This window comes from Dinoponera quadriceps, unplaced genomic scaffold, assembly GCF_001313825.1.
Source record: "Dinoponera quadriceps isolate SergipeBrazil2010 unplaced genomic scaffold, ASM131382v1 scaffold2094, whole genome shotgun sequence".
Lineage (NCBI taxonomy): Eukaryota > Metazoa > Arthropoda > Insecta > Hymenoptera > Formicidae > Dinoponera > Dinoponera quadriceps.
Genome location: NW_014557105.1, coordinates 717,453 through 730,867, shown reverse-complemented (window position 1 = coordinate 730,867; position 13,415 = coordinate 717,453). Strand labels below are relative to the sequence as shown.

General features: G+C 45.2%; 3 protein-coding genes across 3 annotated transcripts; 2 read left to right on the top strand and 1 right to left on the bottom strand.

The window, feature by feature from the left end:
- Nucleotides 1-2,224: 2,224 nt before the first annotated feature.
- LOC106748659 (U5 small nuclear ribonucleoprotein 40 kDa protein) lies at nt 2,225-4,046 on the top strand. The gene is made up of 6 exons (XM_014627396.1): nt 2,225-2,440; nt 2,517-2,646; nt 2,729-3,042; nt 3,124-3,396; nt 3,501-3,666; nt 3,864-4,046. Exons 1-6 carry the CDS (start codon nt 2,327-2,329, stop codon nt 3,914-3,916), a joined length of 1,050 nt encoding a protein of 349 aa, XP_014482882.1. The 5' UTR covers nt 2,225-2,326; the 3' UTR covers nt 3,917-4,046.
- Nucleotides 4,047-4,243: 197 nt separating this feature from the next.
- Nucleotides 4,244-8,391, top strand: LOC106748658 (amyloid protein-binding protein 2). Its single transcript, XM_014627395.1, has 9 exons — nt 4,244-4,577; nt 5,047-5,160; nt 5,286-5,536; nt 5,651-5,830; nt 5,900-6,155; nt 6,237-6,361; nt 6,438-6,717; nt 7,255-7,420; nt 7,493-8,391. Exons 1-9 carry the CDS (start codon nt 4,434-4,436, stop codon nt 7,720-7,722), a joined length of 1,746 nt encoding a protein of 581 aa, XP_014482881.1. The 5' UTR covers nt 4,244-4,433; the 3' UTR covers nt 7,723-8,391.
- Nucleotides 8,387-13,410, bottom strand: LOC106748657 (rab GTPase-binding effector protein 1). Its single transcript, XM_014627394.1, is given in 9 exon segments — nt 8,387-9,954; nt 10,048-10,158; nt 10,278-10,497; nt 10,595-10,876; nt 11,023-11,519; nt 11,786-12,219; nt 12,325-12,432; nt 12,578-12,671; nt 12,673-13,410. Coding segments are annotated over 9 exon segments (1,947 nt in total). The 5' UTR covers nt 12,706-13,410; the 3' UTR covers nt 8,387-9,786.
- Between the last annotated feature and the right edge of the window lie 5 nt (nt 13,411-13,415).

Here is a 13,415-nt window from a genome sequence, read left to right as displayed (position 1 = left end):
CACCCGGGTCCACCGAGTTCGTCTCTCTCGCGGAATCGCGCGCACAGTGTACACCGGTGTAATAAAAACGGCGACGAGATTTCTGTAAATACGCGGTCGAGACTTTGTAAATAGGCGATCGAATTGATTATCGTGCTACGAGCGAGAATCCGGAACGGAAACGTCGTTTTCGCGGCCTGGGATGACTCTCGTCGAGTCCCCGACCGAGCTGATCGACGAACGATCACGGGAAGTGCCAACAACAATGTCCAATCCCTGTAATTTGTCCTTCGAGCATAATCGAAACGTTGATCATTTCTATCCGCGTGGAAGCGGGTGTTCGGTTAAATCGACCCGACAATAAGTGAGCCAGCAGACGCGTCTCGATGGAGGGAAACAGGATTCCTGGCCATAACCAGATTCTGTCCCCTTCGGCTGAAACGCTTTCGTCACGTTAATTCAACAATCAAACTTTCTTCTCCGCGTATGTTAGTGAGATAGAACAGGTAACATTCGATTGACGGCGATTCCGAGTCGCCGAAATTAGCTTGATCGGGTGAAACTTGGTGAAAGTCACCCTTGATTATCGAGCAAGTAGAAGCAACCGAACGCGTCTTTCCGTTCTCATTCTTCGCGAAGGAATAAATCGCAGATTTGCCGAAGGAGACGAGATAGACGACGGTGGGCCTCCCCGGAGTGCTTTGTCCATCGCCCGGACGTGCACACAAAGCGAACAGCGACACCCAGTTCGCGAGTCATTTTGCAATTGCATCCATAATTTTACTCTGTTTTCCGAAGCGAGGACTTACATAATTTTTGCATAACAAAGCGATGAACGAACGAAGCGCGTAAAGCGACAAAAGCGTGAGCGAGAAAATGTGTACGAAAAATGGGAGGAAACGAGAAAAAAAGAAAGACAAGCGCAGTAGATGGCGATAACGGCGATTATGATTTAGGCGAGTTTTTATAATCCGACTAACTGCTTTCTTGCGTTTCTGTCGTTCCGTTGAACACTTGTCTGTAAGATACGTCGTAGCGCGTAGAGGGAAACCACGTTTCTCTGAAGTAACGATGACGGAAAATTGCGGAACAAAACAAAAGTGGGATGCGCAAACTATCGCGATCCAGCGTACGCACATATATAGTTCTATCACGATTTACGAATCTTTATTTTGTACAATATTTAATCCTTAGGTGAGAGAAAGGGAGAGAGAGAAAGGGAGAGAGAGAAAGAAAGCGCGCGAGAGAGAGAGAGAGAGAGTGAGAGTGGGAGAGAGAGAGAGAGAGAGAGAGAGAGAGAGAGAGAAAGAAGGCGATAGGAATATCTATTGATAATGAAATTCGTGTTATGGTTGGCGGTAAAAATGACATTCCGCGACATATATATATTATATGATCGTATATAATGTACGTTATCATAACGCGCTTTAACAGTCTGAAGAGAAGAGAAGAGGAGGAAGAGGAGGAGGAGGAAAACTTGTCAGATAAGACCTTTTACTTGATGTATTTATCGAACGTACATACAATGACGTCTATAATATATTGCAATAAAAAGGACTAAAACCATTAACGAAGTTTCATTTCATGTTTCTTTTCGTACACAAAGGAAAAAATTTCTTTGGATTTGGTTCGCGTGTTTACTTGACTTGGATTTGTTTAATACAAACAACGCAATTTAATATCAAATTTAATATCAATTTGTTTGAATGAAAATGTTTCATCATAGTAAAGCATGTGATTTGGTAGAAAAAAAAAACGGTATTTAATAACCAAAACATTGAAATATATAAAGCTCTCGATATTATTCTTTCGTTATTTTTCATACGACTTTATCTGAGAGACAGAACGAAGATACATCTCGCACAAATATTTAAAAGACATCTTAGAAACGTCCCAGGGATATCGAAAATCTATGGGACGCCTCTAAGGATGTCTTTTGAACATTTGTGCTACATGGTATTAATCGAGTAAAACGGGCCAAAAGTTGTCATAAATTTAAGAAAATCACTCACGATTAACCGCGTCCTCGTGTTGATAACCCGATTATTGCGAGTATTCGGACGTTTTCTAGTTGCTTGTACGACATAACGTGCGACGAAGCGAAGTTTTTAAACGCGCGAAATTTCCAACGCCGAAGCAAATGCAAGACTGGAGCACCGTGCGCGCGAATAGCCGTGCGATAACGGTGACATCTGTGATTAACACCACGAAGTCTCATAACGGACGCACAAGAGAGATGTCGCCACTTTGATGTTGAACGACGCGAGACGGACAACGGTGTTGACGAGGTGCCGACGAATAAACCCGTGCGAGTGTTTTCTGTTTTGTCGCGATAATATCATTCAACATGCCAATCTTGGATAAGAGAAAAGGGGACGATATCCTGGCGCTGGTTCCTGCGTCGAAAAGAACGAAAAATGAGGTGGTGTTCAGCAGCAGAGAGAAGGCGGTCGTGCAAAGCGTGAGTGTAACCTGCAAATGTCTCGCTGCGAAAGTCACAAGTTTCAAAAATTGTAACACGTACGTGATGATTAAAGGGTCCGCCACGAACGTCCTCCCTAACGGCGATGATAATGTTGCTCGAGGGACACCAAGGAGACATTTTTTCCCTCGAGTTTCATCCGGAGGGTCAATATCTCGCGTCAACGGGCTTCGACCGGCAGATCTGTAGGTCTCGCACGAACAGTTGAATCGACGTCAACGTTGAAACGTATGCCCGGCCCGTCTAATAAAAACCGTTGTCTTCCAGTTATGTGGAATGTTTACGGAGAATGCGAAAACATCGCCGTCATGTCCGGACACAGTGGAGCCGTGATGGAGTTGCACTTCAGTCCGGACGGCAATCATCTTTACACAGCCAGCACGGACATGACGCTAGGTTTGTGGGACATAGTGGCTGGGACACGTATCAAGAAGTTGAAGGGTCACACTCTGTTTGTGAATTCTGTGTCTGGCGCAAGGAGAGGGCCCACACTGCTATGTTCAGGTAGCGACGACAGCACGATACGTGTCTGGGATCCGAGGAAACGCGGCCAATGTTACACGTTGAATAACACGTATCAGGTAGGCGATCATACTTGTCCGACGATGGAAAATACGATAGTTGTTGGTAGTATATATAGTTTCCTTGATACGCATCGCTAGGTGACTGCGGTAACGTTCAACGACACAGCGGAGCAAGTGATCAGTGGTGGTATCGACAACGACATAAAGGTGTGGGATCTCAGGAAAAATGCGGTGCTCTATAAGCTGAAAGGACACACCGACACAATCACGGGACTGAGTCTCAGTCCGGACGGCTCGTATGTACTCTCCAACGCCATGGACAATACATTGAAGATATGGGACGTGAGGCCATTTGCGCCCTTCGAACGTTGCGTGAAGATATTGTCCGGACACCAGCACAATTTTGAGAAGGTACGTCTCGTCGGTACGATTTCGAATATTTGTACGCTTAGCTGCAAAATAGCCGGCGACGCGTCGATAATGGATTGACAAAAAAACAAATATCGCTTAACCAGAATCTTCTGAGATGCGCGTGGTCGCCAGACGGTAGTAAAGTGTCGGCGGGCTCGTCGGACCGATTCCATTACATCTGGGACACCACGAGTCGTAGGATCCTGTACAAATTGCCGGGACACAATGGATCCGTGAACGACATCGATTTCCACCCGAAGGAGCCCATAGGTACGTCCGAAGTTGTAACTATTTTTTTCACTAGCATCATTGTGACGTCACGTCACGTTTGAAGATGTCTCACTGCTACTGACAATCACGTACGCCCGAATATCGTTCAACAATATGAATTACATACTTTTAAGCATATCTTCGTACATATATTTTTTTTATCACAATTTTCACAGTAATCTCGCATTTTTTTCCAGTTTGTTCCGGATCCAGCGATAAGCAAATCTACCTAGGCGAAATTGAGGCGTGATAACGCCAACGTTCGCTCTTGTTTGTAATCATTCGTAGCTGTAAGCAAAACTACCTTGTGGACTGTCATCATTCGCAATATACATTCGAACATCGCTGTTGATGATTTTGCAATATAATTATTTATTTCACACCGTTTCTCTATCGAATGTACACCACCTCTCTCCCGATCATGCGAATCCACGGTGCTCGTCCGGGAGCCGGGGAACCTCGAGGTCTGCGTGACGGAGGTCGGCCGGTCGGTACAGCAGGAATTCCGGTAGGTGCTCCGGGTCAATTTAGGTGGCGCTCTTGGGCGCTCTGCGTTCGTGAACAGCTGCGCGCTACCTTCAGTTTCGTGTCTCCGATTGTACAAAGTACGTGCGCGCATATCGCTCGTATGCAGTAGAAAGAGAGAGGCGACGAGAGGAGGAACGATAGTGCGCGCGCGAGAAAGAGAGAAAGAGAGAGCGAGAAAGAGGGACATGACAGCTACAATATTGCGATTGTATTGGTGATTAATCAAAGGCCTCGCGAAAATGGCCGATGGACGCGAGTCACGGGTGTTTTCCACGAAGAGCCTGTACGAGCTGAGCGTGTCCGCGGTCGCGGACAAGTTCTCCAGCTACAAGGCGTATCTCACTTACCTGCCCGAGAACGTGCTGTTCGATATCTACTATCAGGTAAACATCGGAAACGTCATGGCAGCGGGCGGCAGTCCCTGTCGTCGCTCGCTTGTCACCGTCATCGCGCGTGATGCAGTTGTATTTGTTTTGCCCTTCGCCGACGATGCGTTCTCCCTCGTCCGAGCGGTCTCCCGCTCCTCCCTCCTCCGTTTCCCCCGTTGCAAAACGAGCGACCGTCCGTCGTTATCGCGGCCGTTTAAATCGCCAGGCCGTTTGCGTGAGTTTCTCCCGAGCTCGAGACGGTGTTTCCTCTCGAGCGAGAGAGCTCGGCCAAGCGATTATTATTCTCGTCGTGAGTGATCCCGAGACAGTCCGGCAGGACAATGCGATCCCCTCGAGTTCTCCCGACGACGACCAGCCGCGCTCGTTACCGGAGACGATCGCACGGTAACGACCGCCGCTCGTCCCCGCACGAGATGCCCCGTGTCGCCTCTCACATGGACAGATCTCCGTCTCTTTCTTCCAGTTGTACAGAGAGAAGAGACTATGCCTGCTGGGGATGGAGCTGAGCGACTTGGAGACTTTCTCCAAGATCCTCAAGGTCACCAACCGCCGGATACATCTCTTGCAAACCTTCCAGGTGATCCCACGAGACACGGATGTCTTCCAGTGTCTCTATTTGTCGTAATTTTGTTTTATCTCCCTCACATCCAACGTGCCCAGGGGTCGAACTTACAATACGTTTGTGGTTTCCCTCCTATAAAGGCTTTGATGGATCACGGGACGAAGGTGGGGAAGGAATTGGCGATCAACTATGACTTGTGCTGCTTCAGTGTCAGGGAAAATCCAGCTGAGCAGGACAAAATGATAAACCTCGGTCTGAGACTCGGCAGTTTCCTCAGCGACGCCGGCTGGTACGTGGAGAGCGAGCAAGTACTGTCGACCTGCAGGAGTTTGTGTATCGCCTACAACCAAACCCCCCAGAATTGGTGCAGAACATTAGATTGTTGTCACAAGTAAGAACGACCGTGTGTGTCCATTCATGCGTATTCATGTGTACATATCTGCAACCGACGTAGTGTATAATATCATCAATGTACTTATTATTGTTATTATTGTACGTTCCACAGGCTGTTACACGCACAAGCGGCGTACTGTGCTTTCCGCGGGGCAGCGAAAACTCACGAACTCGCCGTAAAAATGATAGAACAATTGAAGAACGTGGGTTATTACGACAGCAATCACGCTGCGCTTTTTGCGGAGTTCAGCGTGCTATTCTTCATACGCAGTGAATACGATCAAGCTTACAGGTACGCGCGCCGACCTGGCCGGGTCCTGTTCTACGTTCCCACTGGCTCACGTTCCTCTCCGGTTTTCAGATGGAGCATAGAGGCGTTACAATACCTAAATCCGTCACTTCCCGCGCGAGTCATCATCGATGTTCTTAGACAAGCGGCGAAATCGTGCGTCGTCAAGCGGGAATTTCAAAAGGCTGGTTTACTGATCCGAGAAGCAGTGTACCTCGCGAGAGAAGTGTTCGACACGGATCACCCGAAGTACAGTGACGTTCTCATCGATTACGGATTCTATTTACTGAATTACGATAGCATCATCAATAGCGTATCTGTCTACAAGGTATGTTCCCGGCGGGGGCACGCACGAATTCCTCCTCGCCCACCGGCGGGATTCTAATGCCTCTACCTCTCTTTACCGCAGACTGCATTAGACATTAGAAAAGCGATATTCGGCAAGACTAATCTCCACGTTGCATTGGCGCACGAAGATTTGGCGTATGCTCTCTACGTTTACGAATACAGTTCCGGCAAGTTCGACGAGGCAAGGTAATCGATCACCGCGCCGCGTTCACGTCTCTCATTGCGATTAACTGATCCACCACTCGCCCTGCTCGTTTCGCAGCGACCACGCCGGACTAGCTATAGACATCATAGAAAAACTCTTACCTGCGAATCATCTGATGCTTGCGAGCGCTAAGAGAGTGAAGGCGCTCATACTCGAGGAGATCGCTATAGATAACGCGTCCACGCCGTTGTCCGAACAGAGCTTGTTGCTGAAATCTGAGTGTCTCCATTTGTCCGCTTTACAGTTAGCGAAGACCGCCTTCGGCGAGAAAAACGTACAAACGGCGAAGCATTACGGGAATCTGGGACGCCTGTACCAGAGTATGAGGAAGTTTCAGGTATCTCGGCTCGTCCCTAACGAGCGATCGGAAGTGGTCGCTCAACAATGTTAGACCCGCATCACACTATGGATTAGGATGGAGATTTTATTGAAATTTGGCCAATCAAAGCAAGTTTTACTGAACTCTAGCTTAGTTCTGCTCTGATTGGCCAAATTTTGATCCAATCTCAATCCTAACCCATAGTGTGATATGGGCCTTACGCTGTATGTATATATATATATATGTTTAATCCTCCGTTAATTGCAATATCCAATAGATGCATGTTCAGGTTACAATGTATCACCGTTGCTACACAGTCTCAAGATCAAGCTCGTCCTTGTCAATGTTTTTCCCTTTGTTCTTCACGGGTTTTTTTATACAGTATCTGGCCTATTAGTCAAATACTGTAACGAAAGAAAAATTGTTTAAGAAACAAAGGAAAATAAAGAGAAAATCAATGTGTCTGTGAGATACATTGCGATTAATGGAAGATTAATGAAATTTTGTTGGTATTATCTTTTATATAACGCATTTATCTAACGTTGCGCTGCATAGGAAGCGGAAGCGATGCATCTGAAAGCTATTAGTATCAAAGAGGAACTGCTGGGTCCCGAGGATTACGAAGTGGGTCTGAGCATAGGGCATTTAGCTTCCTTATATAATTTCCACATGAATCGTTACAGAGACGCCGAGAAGCTCTATTATCGTAGCATCGCGATCAGTGAGTATGTTTAGCATCGATCGAATCGTGACACGAACACGGTGACATTTCGTCATGAATTCCACCATACAGGTTTAAAGCTGTTCGGGAAGAGCTACAGCGGTCTGGAATACGATTATCGAGGGCTCCTGCATGTGTACAGCAAGTTGGACGATTTTGAGAAGATACTGGAGTACACGGACACGCTGACACACTGGAAGGAACTTAGAGACAAACACGCTCAATCTGAGGATCCGCCGATCGATCTGCAAAAACGTCCACAGCCAATCTCAGCCATACTCAATCTGTTCTTTTCTATGTGATAATAAGTGTGTCATTCGAATCTTACGTACATTGTATGTCGTCGAGCAAACTGTTGGTCTCTGTTGCGTTCATAAGACATTGGGCCAAAGTAGAAATTGTATAACTCACACTAGGAATTTATAAATCACCGATCCGGTCGTATGATTAACGATTGTCTGTCTTACGTCAATATTTTATATTACACGTACGGTAAATATCGTATTGACGTCGCAAGCTATTTCTTATCGGCTTGATAATTGAATTCAAGTGACACGTTTATTGGAAATACTCGGTGCATAAAGGAACTCGATTCAAATTCAAGATTACGAATATGCAAGGCTAGAGGCAAAGCGCAGAGGCAAACGAAGAGCAACGTGTGCGACGTTTAACACAGCACTTATAATCAATTATCTGCGCTCAAATTGGCCTTTATTTATCGGTTTTCTCGTCGTAACGATGATTGAAATTTAAGTTTAAGCTCATTCAAGTATAAGCTCATTATTTATCTTGAGATCATCGATGACGCTGCGAAACGAACGTTATATATGGGGTAATGCTTGAGTTTAATAATTACTTGAAATTGAAAATTCTGATCGCGTCTCTCACTCGATGTTGAGAATCAAAATATATATATTTTAATATTTTTTTTGTATTTATATATCTCATTTTAATATAAATTTTTTTCAATCGTTAGTTTTTGTTCATGTCTATATTTTATATTTTACGATGCACTATTTGTTGAGAATTTTATTTTTAAAGAGAACTGCCCCTCAGGTCTCGTGAGATATTTTTCTTCTTTGTTGTGATCGCGCGCTTAACAGACGCATTTATAATTTATTAATTTCATTGTTCATTTCGAAATTCCACGGATTTGTCGGTTCTCACTTATTGCGTATTTTCTAAGTAAAAAAAAACCAGAATATATATATATGTATGTATGTATGTATATATGTATGTATGTATGTATGTATGTATGTATGTATGTATGTATATATATATATATGCCTGTGTTAATAATATGATGTAATTAGGAGAATAGTTATTAAGCTTTTAAAAAATTTCGTGAGCTACGAAAAAGTGTTTTGTTCGTTTGGAAAATTTGTAAAATTTGGTAGCCAGAAATTCAAAAATATAATATATAAATTACAAAGCTACATATATACATATAATTTCTGTATATCTCTCAAGCATTTTGTTCCTATATAAATATAATAAAGTACGAATGATTAAATTATCGTTGCGTTAATGTCTTTGAATTGACGAAGATGTTTCGAGCAACTAGAAATAAAACATTTGCACTAGTTATTTAGAAATACTTATTCAATTTTATTGAAATTTATGGAGGAGTATTATACGTCTATGTGTAACATTTTTCAATCTTAAAAATTCCCTTAAGCAAATTAGATACACACCAAAAGTAATAACAACTCTATAACAAGACGACATTCACCTGTTGTGAACTTAACGTTACTTCCTTGTAGGACTAGAAAGTCAAATATAATAATAGTAAGTCCGACTTTGCGCGTTTTATCAACAAGTTGCAGACTCGATTATTACCGTTCAATAGGCTAAAGAGAAAAACAAGTGTAGAAATAGGATTCAGCGTATACGAGAAAACTTGTTTAACAAGTGCGTGGAAAGTAAATTTATGCAAAATTCTATTTAACGAAAATCTCTGCCGATTCTCAGTTACATCAGTAATTAAGATCAAGATATATATATAAGTCAATGTAACATAAATACTATCTCCTTTGGATAACTCACATACATTCAAAAGCTTTAATCTGTTTAAATTACAATAACCATTAGAGATAATACATAATTTTATATTTACACGATATTTGCTGTATCACTCCAATTTTCAGGTAATAGGAATCTTATCTAAACCCTTCACTCTCTTACACTATTATCAACGTTTCTNCCCCCCCCCTCTCTCTCACTCTCTGTAAACCAAGGAGAGTCATCGTTAGTTGAATTTGTAGTCAGTACGTCAGTCGAGGTATGCCCAATCAGCGATCGCTAAATTACCAAACTGATATTGCACATCTCACTGAACTTGAAAATTGTCCATAACTTTAGAACATTTAGTCAGGCGTGTGTGGAGGTTCTTGGCTGAAATATGGTGCGGTATCTTGCACTAATAAAGTATGACAAACATCACAGACTCTGGATGGTCTTTGTTTCGGCCCGCTGTTCACAATGTGTGAGAGGCAAGATTGACAAAATATATGGCCACAGTGACGGCAATGTACCTGCGTGAGACATCGAATCGCCCTTAGTTACATTTTTAATTGCTTTACGTCGATTTATCATCAGCACGAGGTCCGTATGCTCTCTCGGCTTACCTTCTTCTTTGTGACTGAGAACGTGGCGTGGCAGCTGGGACATTCTTCGACGTCCTCTTCGTGTTGCCACCTTACTTCGCTACCAGCTTGTCTGATCCTTTCCAGTTGTACCTACACAATGACCGAGAAGTATTATACACACGCATACACGAGTGCGCACGCGCGTGCGTTATATATTTTCAATTCGCTCAATTAACTCCTCGATCGACTTCGAATTCGATCTCCCTTGCCTGTAACGATTGTGACAATCTGACGAAGTCCTTCTGCACCGCCTCGCTGGTGTCCAGCTCTTGCTGCAGACTCGAGACTCTCTGCCGTAGTTCATTTATAGCTAAATCCGCGTCCTTCTTCTCCTTTTGGATCTCCTGCAGTCGTTTCTCCAGCTGGTCGAGTTTCTCCTCCCGATCGGCGAGCGTACGGTGATCTCTTATGTACTTCTCTAATTGTACTCTACAAATGAGAGGGAGAAAGACGGGAATATTAACGTGACGGTAACGCGGCGTTAAGCGAGGATCGCGATAACTTGCGATCGAACAAGCGATCCAACCTCAATCCACTTATCTCGTTCTTCAACACAGAATTATCCTGCTCCTTGACCCTGCTCTCCTGCTCCATTTGTTCCCTCAGGAGCGTCACTTCGTATCGCAACATCTCCCCCTTCTCTTGCGCAACCTCCTGGGCCACTCTAGCGGTGATCAAATCCTCGCGCATCCTCAGGAGACTGACGTGCAACTCCTCCACGGTATTAGGCATGTTGATACTTTCACTTTGCAGCTGTTGCGAGTGCTTGCTGTGCTTGCCAACGAGATTCTCGTTTTCCTTCTGCAGTCTGTAATAAATATGCAACTGGATTTTTCAACGAAACTTTACCGAAGACGCGATCGCTCATTCGTACAGAGCGCGACTGCGCTGAAATGGGTACGGTAGGGCACACCGCGAGAAAAATGTGCCTGTGTTTCGCTGAAATGATCTTACACAGTGAGGTGTCTCTGCACGTCCTCCCTGCCCCTCGTCAATTTACACAGTTCCTCGGACGCGTTCTTCTGAAACTGCTCGACGGATCTCTTCAATTCGACTAAGGTCTGCTGGGCCGTTTGCGAGGCGACCGTAAGCTCCGCGACTTTGATTTTATGCTCCTCCTTCTTCTCGTTCCACTTCTCTTCCATCTCTTTCCGGAACTCCACTTCCTTAGCTAGATCCTCCCTTTGGGCCTGCAGCATACGTTGCGTGTCCAACAGCTGCTTCTCCAAATCCTTGGCAGTCGCTTCTACTTTGACTAATTGCGCTTCGTAATTCGCGCACATATCACACGACGGCTCAAACGAGCCCGGCTCCTGCTGCCGTCTCTGTAATTGAGTCTCTTTGCATTTTTGCAGCTCGTCGTCGGTCGATCTTAATTTCTCTTTTAAAGCTTTTATCTCCTCCTCGAGCGGTACAACTAGCGAGCGCAAAACCTCCGCGTCCTCTTGCGCCTGCGAAGCCAGATAATTTTTACACCTGTCCGGACGAGACACAGTTCCTAGGTATATTTCTCTCTTTTTCTCTCTCTAACGATGAGTTCCGCGAGTATTTCTATCGTTACAAAGCAAGAGTGCCATTAATCTTTCTTCCAACACGAAGAGCTATATCGATATTTCATTTTTTCCTATATGACACACGTATCGATGTAGTTAAAAGTAGAAAAAAAAAACAGTTAAATGCTTCATGCAGTATTACGTGTACGTACATATTTTTTTACCTTCCGCATGCTCTCCTCTAAATAATCAGGACCTAAGGATAAAGAATCTGCACCTAATTGCGAAACCACTTTTCTAGCTAATGTTTTAGTTACTGTAGATAACGAGATTTGTGGCCCATCCGTCGGTGGGTCACGCGGCAACTGCGTTCTCAGCGACGCATTCTCCTCTTGAAGCTTAGAAAGAGCTAACTGTAACTTAGACACTTCGCTGACCAGATGTTTCCTTGAGCAAGAAGACTCCTCCACCGTTTCGTGTATAACCTGTTGCAACGACGCTATCTCTTCCTGAGCTTTCCTCTTCTCCATTATTAAGTCGTTCTGTACCTTAAGGTCTGCCACGACCAGCTGGCTCTTGGCTTCGTCCAGTTCATTCCTTAGTTTCAGGTTCTCCTTTTGCAGACCCATATTCTCCTCCAGTCTGCGTTTCAATTCCTCTGTGAAATTTGGTCACCGTCAGTTGCGGCGCTCCGCTCGGAACCCGACTGTCGCGAAACGACGATGGGGGCGAACCCAACGAACACTTCGCACGATGTACTCACCTTCCTTCTGCAGAAACAACTCTTTCATCTTGGCCCTTTGTACATTGAACTCCTCTCGCATCTTAACGTTTTCCGACTCCAACCTGTGGATCTTCGTCTGTGGATCCTCTGAATCGAAATAAGCGCTTTCTCAGTGAGAAAAGAAACGATCTCAGGTATCAGGGAGAGGGGATAAATATCAGCGGCCAACGAACCTTCGTCACCGACGAGGGCTCTAAACAAAATCTCACCCCGGTCGCCCCCGATAACTTACCATTTCCGTTTACTTTGATCGCGTTTTGTTCACCAGAGTTGGTCTCCATCGTTCGATTATTCAGCACTGATGAATGCGGAGCTCTCGTCGGGGTGGGTCACTGCCACGGGCTCGAGTCCGGGAAGCATATCTCGGAGAACCGCCGGGACTGGTTGTCTCTCGACGACGGCGACATGCCGCGCACGGTCTGTCGAGTTAGCCGAAATTCTACTGGCTCATAACTACGCGTCGTGTCCGGTTACGCAAGCGAGAGACCCGAGCGAATGCGAAACACCACGTAAAAATTACGATCGCGACAAACCCGCGATACGAAATCAACCACCGTCAACCTCTCTCTCGCTCGATCGCCCAGCAACCTGGCGACTCGCCGATACCACCTTATATCGCCGAATCTGCCCTCTCCGATTGCACTATCTGTACCTCGCGACCTTTCATCTCCCTCCCGCCGAACCGTGAATCACGCACCGTGTTCGTCTCAAGTGCGGAAAGTGCGGCCGAAACAGAGGAGTATCGTCACCATTTGCTGGTATGTCGATCACTATCGACACACTCTTGTTTCTCGTTCGACCGGATCGCTCGACTCTCGATACACGGGGTATTAAGGCCTTTGCACAATGCCAGGCAGCAGGCAACGGAAAATAACAAGAGGCAATAGATTTCCAACCTATCGGAAACCGTGTATCGATTGCCGTACATTCACACACGGTTTCCGATAGGATGGAAATCCACTCCCTGTGCTATTCTTTTCTTGCCTGGCATTGTGCAGGGACCTTTAGGCTTTGTGTCCGCGATGCTAGATCTCAGAGAGTGTCGGCCGGATATAAAGGTGACTAGAAGT